Source organism: Cryptomeria japonica, chromosome 9 (genome assembly GCF_030272615.1).
Source record: "Cryptomeria japonica chromosome 9, Sugi_1.0, whole genome shotgun sequence".
Classification (NCBI taxonomy): domain Eukaryota; kingdom Viridiplantae; phylum Streptophyta; class Pinopsida; order Cupressales; family Cupressaceae; genus Cryptomeria; species Cryptomeria japonica.
In genome coordinates, this window is record NC_081413.1 from 592,733,994 (window position 1) to 592,760,248 (window position 26,255).

The window sequence follows — 26,255 nt, forward strand, 5'->3', positions numbered from 1 at the left end:
TATACAAATTCTCTATCTGCACTCTACCACTTCCATCTACATCCTTCTTCAAATCTACAATACAAGACAACTATACAATTTGTTCTTCCAAAGTGTCTATTTGACCTTGAATATCTTCGGTAGATACATGTCACTAATGACAAAACTAATATGCTGCCACAACATCTTTTGCACTCTTGTCAAAAATTATTATTCCTTCTTGCAACCTGCAATGTGCAATTGCACATTTATTCACTAATTCTCTAATCTCTTTGCTTTTGTTCTCTTTTCAACATCCTTCAAAATTGTTGCTTCCAAGTAAGGAAAAATAATCCTTCAAATCATTCAGCAACATATATAGCTGCTCCTCATCACTCAGAGTCTTTGTAACAAAGAGATATTGTACAAGAGAGATGGAGTGAATGAGAGAGAGAGAGAGGGAGGGGGAAAAAGATATATGGAGATAGAGATAGAGGGGGAAAGAGTGAGAGAAAGAATGTGACAAAGACAAGTGATAGAGAGAAAGGTTTAGACTTTAGAGAGAGGGAGAGAGATAGAGAGGGGGAAAGATAGGGAAATAGAGATAGAGATAGGACTTGAGAGAAATAGGGATTGTGTGTATAGACATTAGAGAGAGTAGAAGTAGAGAGATATAAAGAGGAAGTGATGGGGAGAGAGGGAGAGAGAGGGATATATAGGGATCGAAGAGAGAGATAGGGATAGAAAGAAGAGAAAGTAGATATAGCTTGTAAAATATAATGGGTGGGAGAGAGGGAGAGATAGAAGGAGAGAAAAACAGGGAGAGGGAGAAATAGAGATAGACAGAGAGAGAGAGACAATGAGCGATTGGGAGATAGGGATAGAAAAATAAATATGGAGGATACATAGGCATAGAGAGAAAGTAGAAGAAATGAAGGAAGAAGAGTGTATAAGATCTAGAGATAGAGAGATAGAGATAAGGAGAGAGAAATAGGGAGTGTGTCTATGTGAGTAAGAGAGATATAGAGACAAAGTTAAGGATGGAGAAATAGGGAATTTGTGTGTGGGTGAAAGAGATATGAAGATAGATATAAAGAGGAAGAAATATATATAAATAGACAGAGAGGGGGAGATAGATAGACAGAGAGAGAGGATATAGAAATAGAGATATAAAAAGAGGGAGTAAGATAGAGAGACTTGGGGAGAGAGATGAAGAGATAGATAGAGAGAGTGGGAAGGATAGAATGAGAAAAGAGAGAAATATAGGGAGAGGTAAGGAAATATAGATAGGGGAGAAATAGAGAAAGAGTTAATAATCAAAAGACATGCTACCCTTAGCATAACTCCCCAAGGACACATGCTATCCTTAAATTATTGACATGAAATAAGTAATCAAAAATTAATTGTTCTCTCTCTCTCTCTCACTCTCAATACTTAATTTAGGTTTTAAGTTGAATTTATTTTATTTTAAAAATTTAAATGAAATTCAAATATAATTATACAATAGATAAAATTTTAATAAAATAAAAAGTATAAATAAATTAATTCTAATATCTTTTAATTATTATTTGTAATTTCATAAGAAAACAAATAATTAAAATAAAAATTATAACTTAATAAAAGTTAACCCTTAAAAAAAGAAGTAGAAGAATTAGAATAAATTATAAAAAAAAATATCTAATAAAAGAAAAGACAACACTAAAAGATATTCTTATAAAAAAGCTAGTAATAAAAGAAAGATTTTAATTCAAAATATAATTATTTTACAATAATTAAAATTTCAATAATACAAATAATTCTAAATTAAATTAATTTTAATAATTTTAACTATTATTTGTAATTTCATTAAAAAACATAAACAATTAAAATAAATTTTGAATTTATTGAAAAAATAATCCTTAAAAAGAAGAATTGGAATGAAGCTAGTTCACAAATAATTAGCATTTGGCATATGAAGTGGACAACCTCCTTTTTTGAAATAATTGAATATTATATTAATTTTAGACAAATTTTCTATGATAAAAAATAAAAAATAAATATTTTTTAATATTATTGATTACACAAATAATGTTATTTTTTAATAATTTTTATATAAGAATATTTTTTAACATTGTTTCTTTTATTAGAATATTTAATCTTAAGAGATATTGTGATAAAATAATAATAATAAAAATAGATTTTTTTTTCATATTCTATTTTTAATCAATAATATTAAAATATATATATATATTTTTATTATAAAAATTTCTTTTTTAAAATTAATATAAATTTAAGTCACTGAAATTAATTCTATAATCTTACTTTTTCTCAATACTTTAAAAATATAAAAAAATTGATAAAAATAATTATATTATGCAAATTTGTGTTGCCATATAGAAATACATTCAACATAATAAAAAAACATCTCGAATACAACAAATTAGAATTAAATAATGTCTGCATAAATATACCAGGAATGGCTGACGTGTAAGATGCAAATGAAAGGGCAGAACGAATGGAGACGCTTCGTTTGAATCGTCCTGAATTTTTTGAAGGAAACCTTCATTGTTGATGGCCGAAGTTGGCTCGATTCGTCTGGTAGAGGGAACATCGTCGGTGTATAAGTTTCTTTTTTGTAGGGTTTCGTGCTATTTTTCCTCCAAATTCTGTCCATTTTTCTCATCGGCATCATTGACATCACGACACAATTTGTGTAGACTCTAGAGGTAAGTCACTTGCAATGGTTTCAATGAATTCTTTTGGGATCTATACACCGCGGGATCATTTTTTTGTTGTGTTTTATTTCATTCTAAATTTTTTTTATGTTAATAACTGGTAAATTGTGGCATGGGTTCTATGGGTTTATCTATGGTTGTTTTCACATATGGTATTATTGTGATACCTGGTGTTAGATCCCTCTTTGTTTCTTCACTGAGATATTTTGAACTGTCAAATGATTTTAATTTTTTTTTTTAAGGCAAATTGCTACCTAGCCGTTGCTCCAATTTCATTAAAAATAGAAAAAGATTACATTAGGTATTCGGCCTTTGATAGCCTTAGTCTTTGGAGTGGAACAATGTTCTCATTCCAGATGCAGTTTCTTGCATCTGTTCAATATGAGAACTAGTAAGCATATTTACATTATGGCCTATAAAGAAGGCGCATGTTTCCATGTTATTACTTTAGATGCAATCCCTGAAAAGTGTGACCGCTTGCCTCAAGTCTTCGTTTCTCTTGGCAATTGCAATAGATTGCATCCGCAAAAAGGCCACTGGTAGGCTTCTCGTCCATGTTGGAGATGGCCGATACCACCACCTGTCTGAGACGTGGGATAAGTAGCTTATGGATCATCGGGAAAGCCCAAATGGTATCTCCCATAGGTCTCAAAATGTTTTAGACGAATTTCCCCAGTAGAGATGATTCGTGAATGTGTGCTTTGTTCAGATTGTGCTCTCCAATGATTGTCTTAATTTTATTTGCCTTCTCTATGATAGCAAAAGGAATGATAAAAACCCTCCAATTGAGCCTCAGTACTGGCCTGTTTGCCTGTTCAGAGGTGCAAATGCAACTTGGGAAATGAAGTTGTTCCGCCGTGGTGATAGTGAGACGAACATTCAAGTCAGACCAATTTAAAGCCTAGGCATGAGGTTTTAGAACATGCTGGAATCCAGTGATTACAGAATAAACAGATCGACCATGTATTCCTTTTGTCCTTACTTGCATGTGACAGTATTAATCCAACGGTTCAGGAGAGTCCAAAGGAGCAGGAGAAATATGTGCATCAATTGAGGAGAAGATTTGAAATGTTTGGTGCCAGTTGGAAGTCAAGTCGATCGACAATTTCGAGTTCTTTACAAGTGAGGCGATATTCCAGCTGTCCTTTAAATCTCCCGTAAACAATTTTCTTTTGTAATGATGGCAGCCAGGCAATTCCAACTATCTACACAGTTCGAAAGTTTTTTCCTTTCTGATTGTTCGATGCCTTGGTTTGACAGACAGCCAATAACTTTATTTGCCTCTCTAAAGATATGCGAGCGAGTAAAATCATTTAGTTGATTTAGATATTTGTAAGTCTGATCAATCCACATCAAGGTCTTCCACCCAAGCGCCTTGCCTATGAGGATGCCTTCGATTACAAATAAAGAGTCACCTTCAATGTTTATCAGGGAAATTTTTTCTTTGAGACACAACTTTAGTCCTTCTACAAGTGCAGAGAATTCAGCATCGTTGTTACTTGTTAGTACCATCCTGGAGCTGTAGTTACAATTTCTCCCTTAAGTCCAAATGTTTTACTATGAAAGTATATGGTAAAAAGGTATTAGAATGATCTTTGGTTTTATGCCTCTTGAGGGAAATTAGAAGCCTTTGCTTACGCAAGTCAAATGGTTTCAGGCGCCAAGGTTGAAGGCAAAAGTGAAGAAAAGGGAAAAATTATCAATATTCCTCCGACGTTGAGTCTTGAATGCATTGCAAAGGGGTTTAGGGTATCTGTTGTTTTAGTATTCCGTGGCGGGGATCCCCCTTTAGGAAGTACCCACATTGAAAGAATAAAAGATGCACCTTGCAGATCTAGTAGAAGCATTCATGGTGCCTGTCACGGAGAGGAAGATATTTTTGAGTGTTACCTGATTTTCCTCAACATGCCAAGCTTTTCCATGTTGAAGTCTTGTGGTGGCAACCTTTTAATATTCCAGGTATGCTCTGTTTTTTGGGAGCCCTTGACAAATAGACATAGGCCTCATGAATGCTCATCGTTGGAGGTATTTGCGTTATTAGTATATGTAAATTTATTTCCAAGGGGCCTGCATGTATTTAGTTTCTTCTCTTTCAAAGGGAAGAAACTACATTAGTATAGACTATAGTAGAGTTTGTATCTTCTACAACAAAAAACTTCAAAAGGACAGAGCCATACCACATCATTACTTGTTGATATCATTCATACTGGGGTGAAAAAGGTTTTAGAGGGTTTGTGGTGGTTGGTCAATATTGTTTGATATTGTGACCTTGCTGATCTGAAGTGTTGTACCATCATACAACAGTTTGAAGAGAAGTCATACACTTTTTGGGGCAATTTGTCATTGTTCATTGTTATGATCTGCATTTTTAGTCACCATTTGAGGCTCCAACATTTGGTGGATAGTTCATGGCATGTTTTTCAACCCTAACCACGGCCTGATAATATCATTTATTCATATTGCCATTTGGAATGTTGCAGCCTGATTGCCAACTGTATAGGCTTATGTCATTGCTAGGGCAATGTAGTTTCTGAATTACAAAGTTCCTCTATTTGTTCAATTGGATTGCATCTAAAGGAAAGATATGCAAAGTAGAAGTTGAGGATCTCAAATGTATATGGAAACAATGCAGCCTTGCCTTTTATCAAATCTGTGGAGTCAAGCATTCCTGATTAGCCTCATCTAAAGTCAGCTTTCTTGACAGATAAATATAATTTAAAGTTTAAGGAATAGAGCACTAGAGGATGCAGTGTGTGGACACATTTGTCCAATACCGCGGAAACACGTATTGTATTCCTTAGGAGCATATACTGAATATACCATTGTCACAAGTCTTGTGAGACATGACTATATGGCTTCAGAGCCAAAGGTCCCCAGATGTCAGTGGACCTAAAAATGAGAAGCAAAAGAGGCAAAGCTGATTGACAGTGATTGGAAGGCAATAAGATTTCATGAAGAGTCTGTATAGGTTTATGTCATTGCTAGGGCAATGTAGTTTCTGAATTACAAAGTTCCTCTATTTGTTCGATTGGACTGCATCTAAAGGAAAGATATGCAAAGTAGAAGTTGAGGATCTCAAATGTATATGGAAACAATGCAGCCTTGCCTTTTATCAAATCTGTGGAGTCAAGCATTCCTGATTAGCCTCATCTAAAGTCAGCTTTCTTGACAGATAAATATAATTTAAAGTTTAAGGAATAGAGCACTAGAGGATGCAGCATGTGGACACATTTATCCAATACCGAGGAAACACGTATTGTATTCCTTAGGAGCATATACTGAATATACCATTGTCACAAGTCTTGTGAGACATGACTATAATTGTTGGCATATGTGCAGAGTTTGATGACATGATGATATTGTATGTTGTCATTGATGTCAATATGTTGTAGTATGAACCGAAATATTGAAGTAAGTGAATTGGCAAGAGAATCGGTATGATGATGTGAACCGGTATATGTGAAAATGTGAACTGTATATGTGAAAAGGTGGAGCGGTATGTTGGAATGAGAACCGGTATATGGACAGTTTTGTATCAGGGTTTCATTTGTTATGACTACCAGTTGGTAGTCTCAGCTTCAGGGTTTCCGGTTGATGCATTTCAAGTCTATGAGATTCGATCGACGACATCCTGTGATGGGTTAGCATTGAAATGAAGATCAGATCGTGTTGCCACGTCAGCCTTGTGCGCGTGAAGGATTTCCTTGAGGATCTTGCATGAAGATGATTGATCCTATCTACCTCTGGAATGTACGAAGTCTTAGTAAACGGTAGAGAACGTGTGATGGGTTATCAGCTTCCAGAAGCGGCAAAGAACGAATGATGGAGAACGTCTTGAGATTTGTTCAAGATTGTTTTATTTAATGCAATATGATTGAATGATCAGGATTGGACCGACTGTATAGATAACCTAAATGTTTAGGGTTTAGGGTTTATGCTACCGAAATATCTATTCCCTATAAGGTTGACGATGATTTGTATTGTGAAGTTGTTGGCAAATGTTATGTGTGTGTATCCAAGTGAAGAGATACTTGATTCTTGCCAGACTGGAGAAGTGTGTTGATACCTGCAGAGTGTGATTGCAGAAGGAAAGGAACTAAAGTGGATCTGCCTTGGCATTGAGAGTTGTTATCAGATCAGTGTATTACCTGCTGACTTCTAACCATTTCAGCAATTGGAAAATCCCTTAATCGGGTAGCTTTAATAGGGTGACTCAAATCAATGAGTTCTTCAAATCCTCTTGCGAGGTAACCTTTAACAGGGTTCTAACCTTTAACTGGGTATTTAGCCATCCCTTAACCGGGTGATCCCTAGCAAGATCGGTTCCTAGCAGAACCTATTGTAAAGTCCTTAACTGGATTAGGCTCCTAACAGAGCGGACTTCAGAAGAGTTCAAATAACAACTTGTGGGTATTCATCCCCACCGTTGTTTTTCCTAGTTGGGTTTCCACGTGAAAATCAGCGTTTTATGTGCTATGCCTTTTCATGTGATGATAAGTACTTTCTGTTAAGTGGTAATGCATGCTGATTCAGTGGTCTTTATATTTCTGATCTATTACTTGTTTATGCATATGGGTGAAGTGGAAAAGAGATGTTAGGTGTGGTGAAGATCTAAGTGTTACTGGTTTATGTGTTTCACAGTCTCACTGTGTTTTACCGGTAGTGCCCTGTCTTAGATCGGTGATTCTGTTTACCAGTAAGTTCAGTCTTTGCAGTTAAAGTGGTTTAAGGAAGTTTTTGTCTATATTGATTCACCCCCCCCTCTCAGTATTCATCATTATTCATCAATTGGTATCAGAGCGTCTTCCAAGTCCTCAGTGTTGTAAGCTTAACCGCTTGAGGAAAAGATCCTATTCTAATGATGAAGAGGGAAGGTCCTAAGTTTAATAGAGACAACTTTAAGATATGGAAGGACAAAATGAAGATATACATTAAAAGCATGGGTGTTCAACACTGGAGCCATGTTGAGAATACTTATGTTGTCCCTACCGGTACTCTCACCGATGATCAAAGAAGAGAAATCCAAGAGAATGAGCAAGTAATGGAAGCTCCTATCAGCAGCCTATCTGATGTTGAGTTTATTGATGTTCAGGAAAAAGAAAATCCCAAAGATGTATGGGATACTTTGGAGTCTATCTATGGCGGTGATGAGCATGTGAAGCAAGCTAAGGAAGAAAGCCTTAGAGGGAAGTTTGAAGATATGCGGATGGTTGAAGGAGAGACCATTCAACAATATGGGATAAGGATTAAAACTGTTGTTGGAGACATCAAGAGTGCAAGAGGTACAATGGATGATTCCACCATTGTTAGCAAAGTTTTGAGAACCTTATTACCGGTCTATGCAATAAGGGTTGCTGCTATTTAGGAGTTGAGATCTATTGACAAGACAAAGGTGTCCCTTGATTCCATCATTGCTAAGTTGACCGCTTATGAGCTAAATAGTTATGATGGCAGTGTTCGGAAGACTGAGTCAGCCTTTAAAGCATCTGCTGCACTATCTAGAAAGGGTAAAGAAGTTAGTACCAGTTGTGAACTTAGACAAAGCAGAGATATGGATGATGAGGAGATCCTGATGGAATTTGAAGCTCTTCTGGCCAAGAGACTTCCCAAGGGAACTGGTAAATACAGAGGTAAGCTCCCTTTGAAATGCTTTTCTTGCAATAGGATTGGACACATTACTATTAACTGTCCTAATGGTGATAATAAGGACAAACCGGAGAGGTTCAAAAAGTTAAAAGGAGGAAATAGGAGAAACTGTCTTGTTGCAGTTGATGAAGGTGTCACTGATGATGAATCAGAAGATGAAGAAAGTGAAGACATAGTGTTTGTAGCTGTCAAGGAAGAGGTGTCAGACAAGAAGGCTCTTGTCTCCCGCTTTGATAATTCTAATGAATGGATTATTGGCAGTGGTTGTTCTAACCACATGACTGGTGACCGGAGAAAGTTTCTGTCTTTGGAAGAATATGATGGAGGTGTAGTCCGATTTGGTAATGATGCACCTTGTATGGTAAAAGGAAGAGGGTCCATCTCTCTAAATGGAAAAAACCGTGCTGATAATGTGTATTGGGTAGAAGGTCTCAGGCATAACCTTCTGAGTGTTGCTCAGCTGAATGATAATGGACTCACTTTGGAATCCAAAGATGGAGTGTGCAAAATAAAAGGAAAGAGTGGTGAACTGATGGCCACCGGTATGCAGACCAAAGGTAACCTGTTTCAGTTAAATGCAAATATCAGTCAATGTCTGATGGCTAAGTTTGATGATAGTTGGATATGGCATAGGAGACTTTGCCATGTAAATTTTGATAATATTGTGAAGGCCAGTAAGATCAAGGCAGTTAGAGGATTGCCTGTGCTGAACAAACCGGAGAATCCTCTGTGCAGAGAATGTCAATGGGGGAAAATGTCTTCCTCAACCTTCAAAGGTAAATCTTTCACAACATAAAATTTACTTGATCTTGTGCATACTGATTTGTGTGGTCCTATGAAAACTAGGAGTGTTCAAGGAGATAGGTACTTTATGGTTCTTACTGATGATTGCTCAAGAATGGTGTGGGTCACATTCTTGAAAGACAAGTCTGAAGCTTTTGGAAAGTTAAAAGCCTTCAGAGCACTGGTTGAAAAAGAAAGTGGTAAGAGAATCAAATGCCTTAGAAGTGAACAAGGAGGTGAGTTCACTTCTAGTGAGTTCAATAAGTACTATGAAGAAAATGGCATCAAGAGGCAACTGTCTGCCCCCCGGATTCCATAGAAGAATGTCCTAGCAGAAAGAAATAACCAGACTGTAGTTGAAGCAGCCAGAACAATGCTGATCCAAGGAAAGGTTGCTCACACCTTTTGGAGAGAAGCGGTGAGCACTGCAGTCTACACTATGAACCGGGTACTCATCAAGAAAGGTAAGGATAAAACACCTTATGAGTATTGGATCAGTAAGACTCCTGTAGTAAGCTACTTTAGAGTGTTTGGTAGCAAGAGTTATATCAAGAGGAGTGAACACCAAAGCAAGTTTGATGCAAAATGTGATGAGGGAATATTCCTAGGATATTCCACCAAGAGCAAAGCTCTCAAGTGTTTCAACAATAGGACTCAGAGAATTGTTGAAAGTATCAATGTTAGAGTTGATGAAACCTCTGAGAAACCTGAGGAAACCGACAGTGAGCAAGTGGTAGATGAACCGGTTGTAACCTTTTGGGAACTGGTTGCAAAACAACCAAGTACCAGTAACAGTGCTCCTACATCGATAGATGCTGATGCTGATGAAGATGAGGATGAAGAAGAAAAGCAAGAGGAATCTGTTAAGATCATTCCTAGGTATGTAAAGCTGAATCATGATCCAAAGCAGATCATAGGAGATAAGGATGCAGGAATTCTTACAAGAAGAAAGGTTAGGGAAAACTCTTGCATGATCTCTGAATTTGAGCCTAAAACATTTAAAGAGGCACATAAAGATGAAGACTGGATCAAGGCTATGGAAGAGGAACTTGACCAGATAGAAAAGAATGGTACATGGTCTTTGGTACCCAAACCTGAGCATAAAAATGTTATTGGCACCAAATGGGTTTTTCAGAAACAAGTTGAATGAAGATGGCACAGTGGTAAGAAACAAAGCCAGACTGGTGTGTAAGGGATATGCTCAAGAAGAAGGAGAAGACTATGGAGAAACCTTTGCTCCAGTAGCTAGATTGGAAGGAGTTCGAATGTTTCTTGCATATGCAGCCTTCAAGGGATTCAAAGTGTATCAGATGGATGTAAAATTTGCATTCCTGAATGGAATACTTGAAGAGGAAGTGTATATAGAGCAGCCAGATGGGTTTGCCCTATCAGAAGACAGTGATATGGTGTGTAGGCTACATAAAGCCTTGTATGGATTAAAGCAAGCACCTAGAGCATGGTATGAACGTCTACACTCCCATCTTGTGAAGATTGGATTTGAAAGAACAAGTGAAGATAGCAATATCTATCTGAAGTCAGAAGGAGGTCAGATTATGATCTGTGAAGTATTTGTTGATGACATAATTTTTGGTGGAGATGACAAGATGAGCCATGCATTTGTAGATGAGATGAAGAAGGAATTTGAGATGTCACTAATCGAAGAGATTAAGTTCTTCATTAGACTACAAATACAACAAATGAAAGATGGTATCTTTATCACTCAGTCCAAGTATGTCAAGGAGGTGTTGAAGACCTTTGCTATGGAAGACAGCAAACCGGTTGGTACACCGATGGTGACTGGTTGTAAATTGTCAAAAGAAGATGACTCAGCGTTGGTGAATGAGAAGGAATACCGATCAATGATTGGTAAGTTGCACTATGTAGTACACAGCAGATCGGACATTGCACATGCAGTGGGCATTGCTGCACGTTTCCAGAAAAGTCTAAGGGAATCCCACTTGGTAGTAGTCAAACGGATTCTTAGATATATGAAGGGAACTATAGACTATGGATTGTGGTATCCATACAGTAATGATTTCAACCTTAAAGTGTTTACAGATGCCGATTGGGCTGGTAATGTGGACGACCGGAAGAGCACAACTGGTGGTGCATTCTTTCTTGGTGGTAGACTAGTCTCATGGATGAGTAAGAAGCACATTTGTATCTCTCAGTCTACAGCAGAAGCAGAATATGTAGCAGCATTTATGAACTGCACTCAGACAATTTGGATGAAGCATGTACTAAGTGGTTTCAAAGCCCCTGTATCTGAACCGGTGAGTATCTTTTGTGACAACACAAGTGCAATTAATATTTCCAAGAATCCGGTTTTTCATGCTAGAACCAAGCACTTTGAGCTCAAGTATCATTTCTTGAGGGAGAAAGTTCAGAACGAAGAGGTTGTATTGGAACATGTTTCCAGTAAGGAGCAGTTAGCAGACATATTCACCAAGCCTCTATCGAAGGCTGCATTTACCTATTTAAGAGGTGAATCAGGGGTGCTGCCCCTTCAAGAGGTGAACTAAAGGTATGTGCTCCACATCAGTCAGTTATTGCATTGTCAAATCTTTTCCAGGATTGGTGTGTTGAAGGATGCTACTCCTCAGGGGGAGCAGCAGAGTGGAACATGGATGTTTGTGCCTCCACTTTGGCATTGTTGTCAAAGGGGGAGAAGATGTGAAGCAGAGAGATATTTTTGTATATTGCCATCAATGAATGCGCCACTATGAGGAGGGTGTAGAAAATTCCCAAAGGTGAAATTCCATGATCACATTAAATTAGTGCCCTAGAGGAAGGTTGGGCACTAAAACTTCATGCTCATGAAAACATGAAAAAGGAAGAATTCCTTACCTAGGAGTCAATAGCACCCAATGATGAAGTAAGGCACCAAACAAAGGAGATGAAGAAAAATGTGAAAAATACAAAATTCCTCCTTGACACCAAATTTGCGCCTAGGAGTTAGCAAGGGCGCTAGGGAGAAGTCTTAACGGAAAAGTCACAATCATCAAAATTCCATGGCACAAGCAAAATAGTGCCCACGCTTAGAGGAGGGCGCAAGAATGGCAAAGTCTTGGAAAATGAAAAAATGTAAAATTTGCCTAGAGAAGAATAGCGCTCAAGGAAGAAATCCAGTTCCAAAATGACTAAGGCATGGAAATAATGAATTTCCATCATCCAGTGAAATCCACACCTAAGTCCAGGATAAGTTTTTTCCAAGGCAAAGGGCAAAATGAGGGTCGGGAATTGATAGAAAAGAAAAGATTTCCCCTTGGGAAAATTTTCAAGAAATCCATTTTTAGACATCAAACCTCATCAGAATTTGAAAATTTTTACAGATTTGGATTCGCGAGAGAATTCTCTCTCATGGACCCGGCTCCTAAATGTTAGGAAAGTTCCTAAAAAATAGGAGATGATGGAAAAGTGTTGAAAATCTCCTCCAAGGTGTGAAAAGGTCAAAACTTCAAGAAAATTCTTCATGGATCAAATTTTTCTCTCTAGGGGCTTCTCGCCATGTGGCAATCTGGTCAACATGTGTTGAGTCAATGTAGCATCTTTTTGTATGCAACTATCGCTTAAAGGCATAGTGGCGCATTCATTGCTGGAATATTTGACCAAGGTGGCGGCTTATTCATTGCATGGCAATTGTCGTACTTAATGCAATGGTGGAGCATCTTTTGCATGTAACCGAATTTGGAGGTGATGGTGCATTTATTACACATTGAGCGAATTTGAAAGAAGTGGTGCATTTAATGCACAATGGATGCCATTTTGGGCACCTAAAATTAATTATATATGGGCATGATGGGACATTAATTGTTGATTCCCACCTCGTTGCATCATGTGTGGGGAATCTTTTAGGGGAAAACCCTAATTAGGGTTTTGCATGTAACCAAGGCTTGAAGCCTATATAAAGGGGTGACCCCCTCATTTGTAAAGAGAGGGAGATTTGTATGAAATTGTTGCGATAAGTTTTTGAGATAATAATAGTGAAACATTGTTCTCTGATGGTGTCCACTTAAGTTATTTTTTCAAAATTTGCATGGTTTCACCTTCCTTACTTAGAGTAGAATTTTATTTTCTCAGTTGTTAAATAAAGTGCTTTGATTTCAATGGAGAATGTAATGGTGTTTGATGAATTTCCATGGTTCATACTTTTTGCATCTTGCAGTGTAAAGCTAGCCTGAACCCCCAAATTTATGCATGACAGTACCTTGTAGGTTCCCCAAAACTGGGTTTACACTGCAGGAGGGTAGAAACCAAGTTGATTCTTCAGATTATCTATGGAGAAGCCAACTTTGACTATCAATATCTTTAAGAACTTGGACCAACATATGACAAGGATTCTGCTAATCCTTTTACACTTTGGGCTCTGCAAGACCCAGGAGGGTGATCCCTTGGTGAATTTGTAATCTCTTCGCCATACTCACAATTTTCACCAAAACTAAGCAGATAATCTCATATGAAAGCTCAACAAAGAGGGCAAGAATGTTGAATTCTTCAATGATCCTCAACCTATTGGAGCATGAGATAGATAAAACATGAAACGACATACATAAAATTGAAATGTATTCTGATAATCAACAATTGTGTAACAAATACAGATGGACAAAGCATAATACTGACTGAAAAGACTTCAAACAAGCTGTGACCAGTGCCTTATTCCGTTGGGTGCTTGAATTCAAAAGACATAAATGAATTATAACAAAATTTATCTAATAGCATTCAGATCTAAAGATAATATTGCCTTACAATATCTCTTATCTGCAATCCCAACCTAGACTACTTATCAAATCCCTGAACAAGCCCTATCACTCTGCAATTTTGTTTTAGCATTTAATTGATCCCTTAGATCAAAGCATAAACAAAAACTACATACATCACAACAATGCACTGAATGAAAGAAATCCTTGATTACATTTCATTCAAAAGATGATGGAATTGCACAATGGAGAGAAATAAATCAGAATTGTATTTCTATTTGAATAATTATTTTTATTTTTATTTTTTGATCGGTAAAAGGCCGAAGCCATAAAATTTTATTAGATTAAAAATTCATTACATTGCATTACAATCTCCACTCAGTGTGCACGCCGGTAGGAAAGAGCAGAGAGGAGAAACCTTCGGCCTTGTCTGGGACATTAAGTCCAGTTACAAAAGACCAGTTATGATTACAACATTACAACTTAGTAGTATTATGAGATTACAGCGTAATCAATACAATTTGTCATCCTATACTGAACATTCACCTACAGGCCCAGAAGATTTACTATCCCTTCTCTCAAATTGAGGCAAAGGTCTGCCTTCGGGGACCGCTTCTTATCAATAGACTGTAAATGCCTTTCCACTGCTGTCAAGACACTCGGACTAAATGAAATCTTAGATACCTGCAAAAACCCTCAAACCTACCCTACAACAGACCACTTCATGAATTGTTAGCCAATATACAATCCCATATCTAGGTTGCCAAGCATATTCCACAGCTGTTGTTGCAACCATAGATCTTTAGTACTGAAAAAGCATAGAAGTATTGAGAAAAAACCCAAATCCTTAACACTACCTTCATCTTGATCATAATTAAGACAGACATAGAAATAACATAGAGAATCTATCGCCCAAAAAGATCTTAAATTCACATCACCTCTTTCAGAAAGTCCTATTCATATTTGATATTTAGAAACCTACTCCTTTCAGAAAGACTTAATCATATTTGATTTTCAAAGACCAATTCCTTAAAGAAAGTCAGCTTGTTTGAGTCACGAAAGAGAATTTTAAAAACCAATTATCCCCCTTAATATCAGAACCAAGCAAAACTGAAAGCAGGAAGGAAAAGAATGAGGGGAGATATCCAAAATTCCAGGAGAGAATTAACAAAGAGTATCCTTTCCATGCTTCACAGTTCTCTTTCAAAAAAATAAAATAGAAGCGGTCAACCTCCCCATCTCTGTCAAGACCTAAAGCTACAAAAGAATATATCATCTATGCCTTTGAATCTAAATGCCTAACCAAATTTTTAAAACTCGGACTCGCCACGGACTCGGCAAACCAAAAATTTGGACTCGGACTCGAACTCGAACTCGTGAAAGACTCGCGAAAGACTCGGCAAAAAAAAAAACCCATAGTTTTACAAAAAAACATAAAGAAATTAATGCATTTAGATAACATAAGAGCCATAATTGAAACATTACACATGTCATATGATCTACAAACGCACAATATTTGAAATTTCATCATTCATACTCTGTTTCAAATTCTCAACTCTAAAATGTATAATACCAAGATTTCTTCAATGCTAATTATGTTGTTATATGGAGCCTAATTAGACTTGGAGGTTAAATTTTCCCTACTTCCATCAGCGCAGTCTCCCCCTATTTTTTTCGATGGGGGTTTGGGGGCAGCGCCCCTTGCGTGCTCCCTGTCACAATACAAGGCGGGGTTGAGGGGCAGTGCCCCACGAGGCCAAAAATACTTTTATTATTTTATAAAGGCGTCAGATGTTATATTTCTTTTATTTTTCACTCCCTCAATTATGCCAAATGAAGGCAAAAAATTAAAAAAAGACTCACTTTTAAAGCTTGCATGACTTTTTTTTCTGGGTCGTGCGAGTCCATTTGAAAGACTCACGACTCCGTGGAAAAGACTCGCGCGAGTCCTTGGCGAGTTGACTCGTGGCTCCCATGGACTCGCGAGTCCATGGCGAGTCCATGAGTCTTAAAAATATATATATATATATATATATCATAGTTGAAAATCTCGGACCCGCCTCGGACTCGGCAAACCAAAATTTTGGACTCGGACTCGGACTCGTGAAAGACTCGTGAAAGACTCGGCAAAAAAAAAAAACCGTAGTTTTACAAAAAAACATAAAGAAATTAATGCATTTAGAGAACATAAGTGCCATAATTGAAACATTACACATGTCATATGATCTACAAAGTACAAACACGCAATATTTGAAATTTCATCATTCATGGCAGCATATTCAAGTTTCAAGTTTCAACTCTAAAATGTATAATACTATAATGGCAGCATAAGTATATAAATGTTCACAAAATTACATATAATGATATGTCCAAGTCCAACTGCAAATGTGAAAAACAACAATGTGAATGAACAAACCAAAGAGAAGACTACATCTTCCTCTTTGTATTTTTCCTAATATAGCTCAATTTTTCAGGCCTTGAGCTAGAAGTAGTAGCAGTGGGTGTTGTGGTATCTAAATGGTGAGATGATTCTTCTTCAAAGTCATAGTCCTCATCATCATCCTCATCTTCGTCCTCATCTTCATCCAATCTTGCTCCTTCTGCATCTTGTGCTGCTCCTCTCTCTATTTCTGCAATTTCTTCTTCGGTAAGGAGGACATCATCACCATCATTTTGTTCATTCATGGTCCAATCACCATATGGATCAATTTCATCCAAGTCAATGGCCTCATGTGAAACACCCTCCACCTGTCTAACTCGAAGGCGAAGGTTGTACCGAACAAATACTAGATCATTGAGCCGCTTTTGTGACAATCTATTTCTCTTCTTTGTGTGAATGCTTTCAAAGACACTCCAATTTCGTTCACACCCAGAAGCACTGCATGGCTGAGACAAAACACGGATAGCTATCTTTTGAAGATTAGGCGTGCCGGCACCATAATTCTCCCACCATAAATCTACAAAAAACATTTAGAAATATTAGAATTGAGAAAAAAATGTAACAATCAAGTTTGTAGGTTTTTTCTTGCACTATTGAACTAAGTTACTAAATGTTTTACCTGGTTGTTGTTTTCCTCTCCTATCAATTGCTAGTTGTGATGAGAAGAGTCTCCCCTCTGCACTTTTGTAGATCTTGAACAATGGAATGAACATTTCCAAATTCAGAAATAGATACTAGATAGTCAAAGTGTCAAACTCAAATTCAATAATGAACATTTCCGAATTCATAAATAAAGATAGAGCAATTGCAAATGTCAAATCTCACCTCCAACTCATCAAGAACCTTGTCTCTCAACTCAGGATCAGGTGTCATCTTATCAATGCATGTAATAACACCTGCCATGACCTCCTCATCAGCCCTAAATGAATCAGAGAAGTAGAATTTCGGGTTCAAAAAGTAGGCGAAGGCATGTATCGGTTGGTGGAGTTGGTTTGTCCACCTATGATCAATGATGCGCCAAAAGATTTCACATTTTCTTGCATTTCCACGATAGTAATGTGAAATGGCCTCTTTGGCCCTATCCATGGCCTCATAAATGAAACCCATTGGCATGCCCTCTCCATCCACCATACGAAGAACCCTCACCAAAGGTTCTGTCACCTAAAAAAATTAAAACAAATTTTAAATTAATACAAAATCAACCCCTAAAAAATAAAATCAGCAAATAGACAAGATTGTATAAACTTTACTTTTGTGTTTGTTACTTACCGCAGTCAACTCCTCTCCACTTTTATTGAACCCATCATCAAAAACAATGGTCACAATCTTCTCTGCTTCAGGTCTTTTGGAGTATGCAGACCCCAACCAAGCATCTGACACAAACATCTGCTTAAGATGAGGAATGGCACTAAGAATGCTCTGCAAAGTGATGAAGTGGCTAGCAAATCGTGTCACTCCAGGTCGCACAAGGTCCTTGCCATTTGTGTATTTTCTCATCAAAGCAAGCACCCAAGTATGGTTGTAGATGAATTTGGTGACACTTTTTGCATCTTCAACCACCTTCTTCACCCATCCAATCTTCCCAATGTCCTCTAGCACCAAGTCCAAGCAATGTGCAGCACAAGGACTCCATGTAATCGAAGGATGCCTCTGCATAAGCATTCTACCTGCAGATACATATGCAGCTGCGTTGTCCGTGATAATTTGGACAACATTCTCAACTCCAACTTCTCGAACCACACCATCCAACAGATTACTCAAAGTCTCTGCATTTTTTATTTCATTTGAGGCATCAACAGACTTTATGAATACCATTGCACCATTTGAAGCCACCAAGAAGTTGAGAAGAGTCCTATTCCGTCCATCTGTCCATCCATCAGATAAAATGCTGCATCCTTTTCTCTTCCAATACCTTTTCTGATCATCAACCACACCTTCTGTATTTTTCACAGCTTTCTCTAGCAATGGCCCACTGAAGTCATGACCTGTTGGGGCCTTAAACCCCTTACCCGCCACTGTACATGCATTAACAAAACTTTCCCAATACACATTGTTTGCTGCATTGAAAGATAGATTATTGTAAAACCAAAAGTTTGAAGCTGCTATCCGTGCTTGTTCATGCTTCTCTTTATTCCATCCTGTACCTTCAAGTGAAGGTTGTGCACCTGGAACATTGCGTGGTACAAAAAAATTAGGGTCTGATCTAACAGGAGTGCCACTAGCCTCACCCTTATTGTCACCAAAAGATGAAAGTGACAGACGACCCCGACTATGACCAATGGGACCCGAAGTGGACAATGTGGGATTCATTGCAGCTGCTATGGCTTCTCTTGTTTTTTGCCTTTCTTCCTTATGCATATCATTCTCAGCAAGAATGGCCTTCATCTCTCTAATAATTTCAGGAGTTGATTTGGGGCATGCCTCCACACCATATCCAGGTATTTGTGCAAGGTGGTATTTTAATCTATTGATTCCACCAGTCATCCATCTTGTGCATTCGGTGCAAGTGACCTCCCCCTTTTTGCTTCCTGCAATCCCATATTTCCAAGCTTTATCTCTTTGTCTTCCTGACCTTGGGGTTGCCCTTGGAGTTGAACTTGCCATTGCTGATTTAACATGAAAAAAAAAAATCAGCAGGGTTTTATGGAAAATCAACAAAAAAAATGACAATGAATCATTTGGGAAAAATAGCATTCAAAAACAAGAAAAAAAAAAGAGGAAATAACTTAGGAAAGAAAATAGAAAAAAATTTGGCAGCATATCTCCTTGTTTTTCAAGATTTTTTTCAGTTTCAAAACAATGAAATGATTCAAATGAAAAAAAAAAAGAAAGAAAAATCCTTACCTAGATCTCTCTTGCTGATTTTTCCTTCTTCCCTCTACTCCTCCAAACCCTTCTAACCTGCTCCAGCCAAAAAAAACCCAAATTGAAGTCAAAAAATGAAAAAAAAAAGTGGTTTTAACCCCCACGGGCGCGTTTTTTCTGGGCCCGCGAGTCCCTGTGAAAGACTCGCGAGTCTTTGCGAAAGACGCGCGAGTCTTTTGCAGGGACTCGCCTGGACTCGCCACGCGAGTTCTAGGCGAGTCGACTCGGCTCGCCAAAGGACTCGCGAGTCCGTGGCGAGTCCGAGGCGAGTCAAAGAGTTTTAAAACTATGATATATATATATATGAATATAAAAGATGAGAGCTTTGGTTCATCACACAAAGCCAAGAACTGAAAATACTATAGGAAGCTTAGTTTTCAGACATAATCTGTTAAACCCACAAGCACGACCCATAAAAGTCACAACAAAATTCAGAAGAAACATTTTAGGGTAGATTGAGAAAGGAAAGCCATCGAACTAAAGATAGAAAAAAGCATATCTAAAGCTAGAGCAAGTATTAACCTTAACATCCATAAGTCTTTAAAAGTTAAGTCTGAAAAAAAAAGTAAAAGTATTACGGTAAACCCTTTAAGGATCAAAAGTAACGATAAGATAAACCCGGGACAACAGACCAACTATCATGCTTGACACCTTCTCGCCCGCACCTCTGTTACCTTCTTTCCTGAGCTAGCCAAAGAATTATATGGGTTAGAGGCAGGGATGGGAGGGATGACCATGTCATCCGAGACAACGTCAATGTTTTCAGCTTCTAGATAGTTGGTTAGCCACCTGTTACATGACGGTTTCCTAATATGCAAAAGCCACATAAGAAAGAAAAAATTCCTTCGCCTAGTTAGATTATAGGCCGCAAAGGCATCCATATCCTCAATTTCCCGGATTGGAAATCTAGGCACCGGGTTATTCATCCGTATGAGTATATCATAATTGCGAGGCTTTGGTGCAGTTAACTCCTCGTCAATATTGACAACCACCCTCTCAAGTTCACCCAACAATTCTTTCTTGAAGACACTTCTGCATAATTTTATCACCATGTCCCCGTCCTTCTCATAATGCATAGCCACCGCTAAGAACATAGCAACAATATTAGAATTAGCCCTAGTGCGGTCTTCATTCGTGATATATTCCTCCCCAAGAATTTTCATGACCGCCTTGATAACCAGGACATTCGGGAAGACCAGAATGTCTTTCAATCTTTCTTCCTTAATTTCCCTTGTAAAAGCCATTTGACGCTTGAGCCCTATAAGCCTTAGCGGAATATCCACAATGAGCTTCGAGTATCACAGATAACCATCTGCTCAAAACAACTCATCTTTATTGAGTTTTGAAAGGCGCCGAGAAATACAACTCATCTTTCTCGATAAAGGACCGATTTGATCGCTAAAGAGTGTCAGAGGAGCGGGGATGAAGGGTCATGATGCAGGTTAGACAATCTCCGGGATCAAAGTAATAAATACTGCCGCCGCTAGTTGAGTGAGCTCCTTAGTATTAGCTGGCTCATACGGCAAGGGAAGTCACATCATCAATTCTAAGTATGCCGCCAAAGAAGGTAATACTTGAGATAATGTGCTGACAAGATGATGACATAATAAATATGTTTAAAGGCATCTAATTGCCCCTTTAAACTAGTAATATGTATGTAGATGAGTGTTACCATATATATAAAATTCTATATAAATACATCCATACATTTACATATAGACCTATTAATATATATACGAATCTAACAACCTCATTATCCTTTATGCATATCTGTATATAATATTTATATATGTATATTAATATATATACATCCATACATATATATATGTATATATGCTTATATATATGCATATCCATATATACATATATATACCTATAAACATAAGTTCTTGCAATAGATGGCTCCGAGTATATTAAAATTGTATAAGTAAATATACGCACATATATATATATATATATTTCTATATATATGTATGTATATATATGTATATATTTGAATATAAGCACATATACAAATGATACACTGTGAATTTATCTCGGATACCTTTGATATTTATAATCAGAGTGATAAGGAAGAGGACCGTGCTCTGATATCCAACATGTCTTAGAATACTCGGGATTTAAGAAATGCAAGATAAAATTTCTCTACAACCTTTGACCTAGTCTTAACCATCTGTCACTGACGAAACCTACTACCTCTTAAAGGGGTGGCTAGGTCAAGGGACGAATCCCCGGGGAGATACCAAAACCTAACTAATAGAGAACAAAAGCCTAAGAGTCTAAACCTTGCAGCAGATTCTTAGGGCAAGAGGGAGGACTCTATCTTAACTTATGAACCGTCCATTAGCTCCTGCATTGGCTAATTCATCCGCCCTGGAGTTACCTTCTCTATAAATATGATTGAAGGTTGTTTTCTTGAAATCCTTGAGGAGGCTTAGAGCTCTTGACAAGATCGCATTCAGCTTCCAGTTAGGAAGAAAACCTTTTCTAAGGCCATTGATAATAATAGACGAATCTCCTTCAATGGCGAGCTTACTAATGCCCCTATTTTGACATAAGAGGAGGCCTTCAACTAAGGCTAAAATATCTGCTTTATTATTGGATTCAATCCCTATAGGTTTGGCCAACTTAGCTAATTCTTTGCCATCATCATCATGCAGATAACACTCGATCCCTGCAGGACCTAGATTCCCACGAGAAGCACCACCGAAGTTAAGCTTAGCCCACCCTTTTTTTGGGACCTTCCATTTGTAGGCTTCTCTTAACTCCATTTTATTAGAATTGCTTATTCCTACAAAGGGAGGGATCTTCAGAGCTAACCATCTGCCTCTCATTTTCTCATCTCAGTATGTCATCTCAGAAAGTTTGCTAGGAAATTTAGAAGTCCTGCTATTAAGGGGTTCTACTACTGAGGCTTCAATTTTATTCACAAGTTGGAGCCAATCCAATTTCTTATCCTTAAAGAGTCTCCTATTGCATTCCTTCCAAAGTTCCCAAAGAACCAAAGATGGGGTCAGTTTCCGTAGCCCTCCAAAGAGGGAGCGTTGATGTAGAATGGGCCATGCTTGAAACATTCCAAGAATGGAATTAGGGAGAGCTGAGCTCTATCCTAATTTGTTACATAACCAGAGCCAACAATTGGAGGCATAATTGCAATTGAGGAGGATATGATCCTTATCCTCTTCTGCCTTTTCACATAAAGGGCATCTAATGGGTCCCTCAAAGCCCATTTTCCTAAATCTGTTTGCCGTTAGAATCTTATTTTGGAGAGCAAACCATGAAAACAGTCATGCCTTTGGAAAACACATCTTATCCCAACATAGGACTCAGGGGACAAAAGTGCTTGAGGAAAGTTGCTGACTAAGGAGAAGATTATAACCATCTTTTGAGGTGTACTGTCCCGATTTCAATCCATCCTAGACAAGAGTATCTGACCCCCTGTTGAAAGTGACCATTCTCTTATTAAGGATGTCTTGGAGCATTTGTTTTTCCCAAAGAAATGGGACTCGGACTCGGCTCGAACTCGGCAAGGCTGAATCGGACTCGGACTCGGCGTCAGACTCGGCTGGACACGGGAAAGTGAAAAACTCAAGAAATTTAGAGATTTTTAAAGATTTAAAACTTGTTTCAGACACCCTTTATTGAATACACCTTAAAGACACAATAACATCATCAAACTCAACTCATTTGATTACATACACAAGTATACATCAATCACATAAGCATAAATGCAAATTGTAGCTGAAGAAAATAAAAAACATAGATATATAAATATTGTCAAATGTATACAATATTACAAAACTCATGGAATAAAAAATCCATGTCATCATATGATCATCAAATGTTTCATACAAATACCAAAGGTAAATACAATTGCAAGCCTATGGCTCAGAGGAGCGTGCACCCTCTCGCCCTGGCCCCCTGCGAAGGTGTTTAAGGTAGGTCCTGGATGATTTAGCAGCCATAATCACTCCTCGTGACACCATGCCATGCTCACCAACATCAGGAACAACTGTGTCACTCTCAATATTTTTTGTCTCTGCTTGTGCTCTCTACTCCTCTGCCATGGCTACAGCCTCAACCTCTATATCTACCTGGTCGATCCAATCAGTGTCATCATCACTAAAGACAGCTGCAAGAATCTTAGGATCTATGTGACTCTCATTTGCCCACTCTGCTTCGAGATCAACCTCATCTAGAATGATAGGAGAGATGTCAACTGATGCATTCTTTCTCATTCTTAGGCGGAGGTTGTAGTGAACAAAGACGAGATCATTCATCTTCTCCATAGATAATCTATTGCGCCTCTTGGAGTGTATGTGCTCAAACATACTCCAATTGCGCTCACAACCTAATGCGTTGCATGGTTGGCTCAAGATGCGAATGGCCAACTTCTGAATATTTGGTGTCGTTGGGCCAAAAAAGCTCCACCAATGATTTGAGTTTGAAATGAGAAAAATAAATAAAATCAGTCTCACTCATGAACTCATTTAACAAGTTACAATATACAATAAAAGTAAAATTAAGCCTTACAATTTATTTTTACCTAGCATCATAGTTGTCCTATCGTCTTTGGCGACAGGACGAGAGAAGGTCTCCCCTTGTGCATCTGAGAACAACTGTAGCTCTTGAATAAGCTCTATCTGAGAAGTACCAGCAGGTCCCATCTTCTCCATGATTGAGTATAGCCCATTAAGGACCTCCACATCAGCCTTGAAAGAAGGGATATAACGGAATGTCGGATTCAGATAATACGCTGCTGCATGGATGGGCCTATGAAGCTGATGATGCCATCTCCTATCAATGATCTCCCAAATGGGACCATACTTGCTCTCATCTCCTCCATAGACGAATTTGATGCCCTCCTTTGCCCTATCCATGCCCTCATATATATAGCCCATTGCAGGCTTATCTCCATCCACAACTCGCAACAAAACCACCAAGGGCTTAACAAACTCCAAATTGAAAATATTGTGTAATTTAGAAAAATGAGCAAATAAGAGAATACATATAATAAGTTATAAAACATGAAGTTAAATTGTATAATTTATAAAAAAATTACCTTCACTATCTCATCACACGGGACCCAAAAGTGTTGCTCATCAAAAATGCAGTCCGCCATATCTTTCCCTGCAGGGGTGGTAGCATAGGATGAGGAAGACTACTTCTCACCAACAATCATATGTCTCAAGGCAGACTTAGACCTAAGCATGGACTGCAATGTGAGGAAGTTTGTGGCAAATTTTGTGATTCCTGGATGATGCAACTCCTTCTGCTTTGTGTATTGTCTCATAAGAGCCAACACCCATGAATGATTATATACAAATTTGCACACATTTCTTGCCTTTTCTACACATCTCTTGACCCATGGGATTTTTCCAATATCCTCCAACATGAGCTCAATGCAATGAGCAGCACATGGAGTCCAAACTATAGATGGGTTCCTCTCCATCAATAGTCTACCTGCAGCAACATAATTTGTTGCATTGTAAATTGTAATTAATGGAGGTACAAACTACAAGATAGTAATTAATTTGCAAACAAAATTAGTTTGTAATCAAAAGTTTACCCGCAGCAACATAATTTGCTGCATTGTCGGTCACCACCTGTACCACGTTCTCCTCACCCACCTCATCAATCACCTCCTCTATCTGCTCACATAGGTAGGTGGCATTCTTGCAATGGGCGGAGGCATCAATGGACTTGATGAAAACGGTGCCCCCTGAAATAAAATAATAAAGCTAGGTCAATGATCATTCAATAAACCATTAGATAAAAAATAAAAAATTAAAGACTATATGAAACTAAAATTAATCAATCACCTGCGGAAGAAACAAGAAAATTAAGGAGAGTTCTATTTCGCCTATCCGTCCAACCATCAGTCATGATGGTGCAACCTTTAGTGCTCCATATCTGGCATTGTTCATCTAAATCCTTCTTCACATCATCCACCATTTGAGACAAAATGGGTCCCCTCAAATCACTCTCAATAGGGACTTTGAACCCCGCCCCGCATATGGTAAGGGCATCAACCATTTCTTGCCAATAAGGAGACTTGACGCAAATAAACTCAATGAGATAAGTTAAGTATAAAAATTAAAACAATCAAACATAAAAGTTATTAAACATTCACCTGGCTACAAAGAATGGAATAGTGCTGTAGTTCCAAAACTTTCCAACTGCCATTTTAGCAGGATCATGGACCTCCTTGTTCCAACCCATGCCCTCAAGCGACTGTTGGGACCCAAGAGTAGCGCGAGGCACAAAGAAGGAATCCAACCTAGATTTACGAATCCTAGGTCCATTGCTAACACTCCCACCACAACTAGTAGTGCTAGGAGCATGAGAAGTGGCAGTGGCATTGCCACTTATAGAAGTAGAAGCAGAAGCACCAGCAGTAGCAAACTGAGTGGGACGATATGAAGGTAAGGAAGAAGGGCCTCCAACACAACCTAACTGTGTCCCTCTTCCTAAATTTGCCTCTCTCCCAATGGCCGCTCAATCCTCCTTTTGTTTCTTTTTCCTTTCAATTTCCTCAACCATTACATAACATTCACGTACGGCCTTAGGGAGTGCTTTTAGGCATGGTTCGACATCATGTCCACGCACACTAGCAATATGGTATTTCAGTCTATATATACCTCCATGGAATATTGTTTTGCAAAATGTACATTTTGTTTGCCCCTTTCCTTGCCCTGGAAAATCCTCATGATATTTCCAAGCAGGGTCCTTTCTAATGGGGGGTCTAGAAGTTGAAGTAGACATTTTAGGATAGTTTTATGAAACTTGAAGTTGAGGCAAATAATAAAGTGAACTTTGCTGCAATAAAACATTACAAATACAAAATAAAATTAATACATACATTCAAAAAAACTAAAGTAGAATTTGTCAAACCCTACTTTAAAAAAAAAGAAATTTACAAACCCTACATAGTACAACACTACAACTACATACTACATGCTACATACAAACATACAAAGATTTTGGAAGAAACTGTAAAACTTTCAAAATAAATGAATAGAAAATGAAATTTTTGCATACAAGAAACAAAATAATCTTCAAAAAAACAATCTTACCTCTTACAACAAGCTTGAAATGAGCTGCAAACTCTTCCTATCCAACTCTTGATGCACCAAATCCAAACACAATGCA

At 38.0% G+C, this 26,255-nt stretch overlaps 3 protein-coding genes across 4 annotated transcripts in view; 1 reads left to right on the top strand and 2 right to left on the bottom strand.

The window, feature by feature from the left end:
* Positions 1 to 2,355: 2,355 nt before the first annotated feature.
* The window catches only part of LOC131030139 (dihydroneopterin aldolase 1), a 38,603-nt gene continuing 14,703 nt past the window's right edge, over positions 2,356 to 26,255 (top strand). The window contains exon 1 of one of the 2 annotated variants that reach the window (XM_057960824.2): positions 2,356 to 2,663. The gene's annotated coding sequence lies outside the window, so the exon portion shown is untranslated. The remainder of the gene's footprint in view (positions 2,664 to 26,255) is intronic. The other variant, XM_057960822.2, reaches the window with a different exon arrangement.
* LOC131069109 (uncharacterized) lies at positions 16,043 to 17,982 on the bottom strand. Its single transcript, XM_059211811.1, has 4 exons — positions 17,508 to 17,982; positions 17,064 to 17,399; positions 16,858 to 16,930; positions 16,043 to 16,755 (listed from the first exon to the last, which is right to left on the bottom strand). Exons 1-4 carry the CDS (start codon positions 17,898 to 17,900, stop codon positions 16,226 to 16,228), a joined length of 1,332 nt encoding a protein of 443 aa, XP_059067794.1. The 5' UTR covers positions 17,901 to 17,982; the 3' UTR covers positions 16,043 to 16,225.
* On the bottom strand, positions 21,428 to 21,874 carry LOC131030131 (uncharacterized). Its single transcript, XM_057960815.2, has one exon. The coding sequence runs from the start codon at positions 21,872 to 21,874 to the stop codon at positions 21,428 to 21,430; it is 447 nt and encodes a 148-aa protein (XP_057816798.2).

Coding starts and splice junctions, on each gene's coding strand:
- LOC131069109 (XM_059211811.1), bottom strand. CDS start 17,900: ATGCTTATGCAGAGGCATCCTTCGATTACATGGAGTCCTTGTGCTGCA. Junction 17,400..17,507: donor GTGGAGAGGAGTTGACTGCG/GTAAGTAACAAA, acceptor TAATTTTTTTAG/GTGACAGAACCTTTGGTGAG. Junction 16,931..17,063: donor AGGTTCTTGATGAGTTGGAG/GTGAGATTTGAC, acceptor CCATTGTTCAAG/ATCTACAAAAGTGCAGAGGG.
- LOC131030131 (XM_057960815.2), bottom strand. CDS start 21,874: ATGGAGTTAAGAGAAGCCTACAAATGGAAGGTCCCAAAAAAAGGGTGG.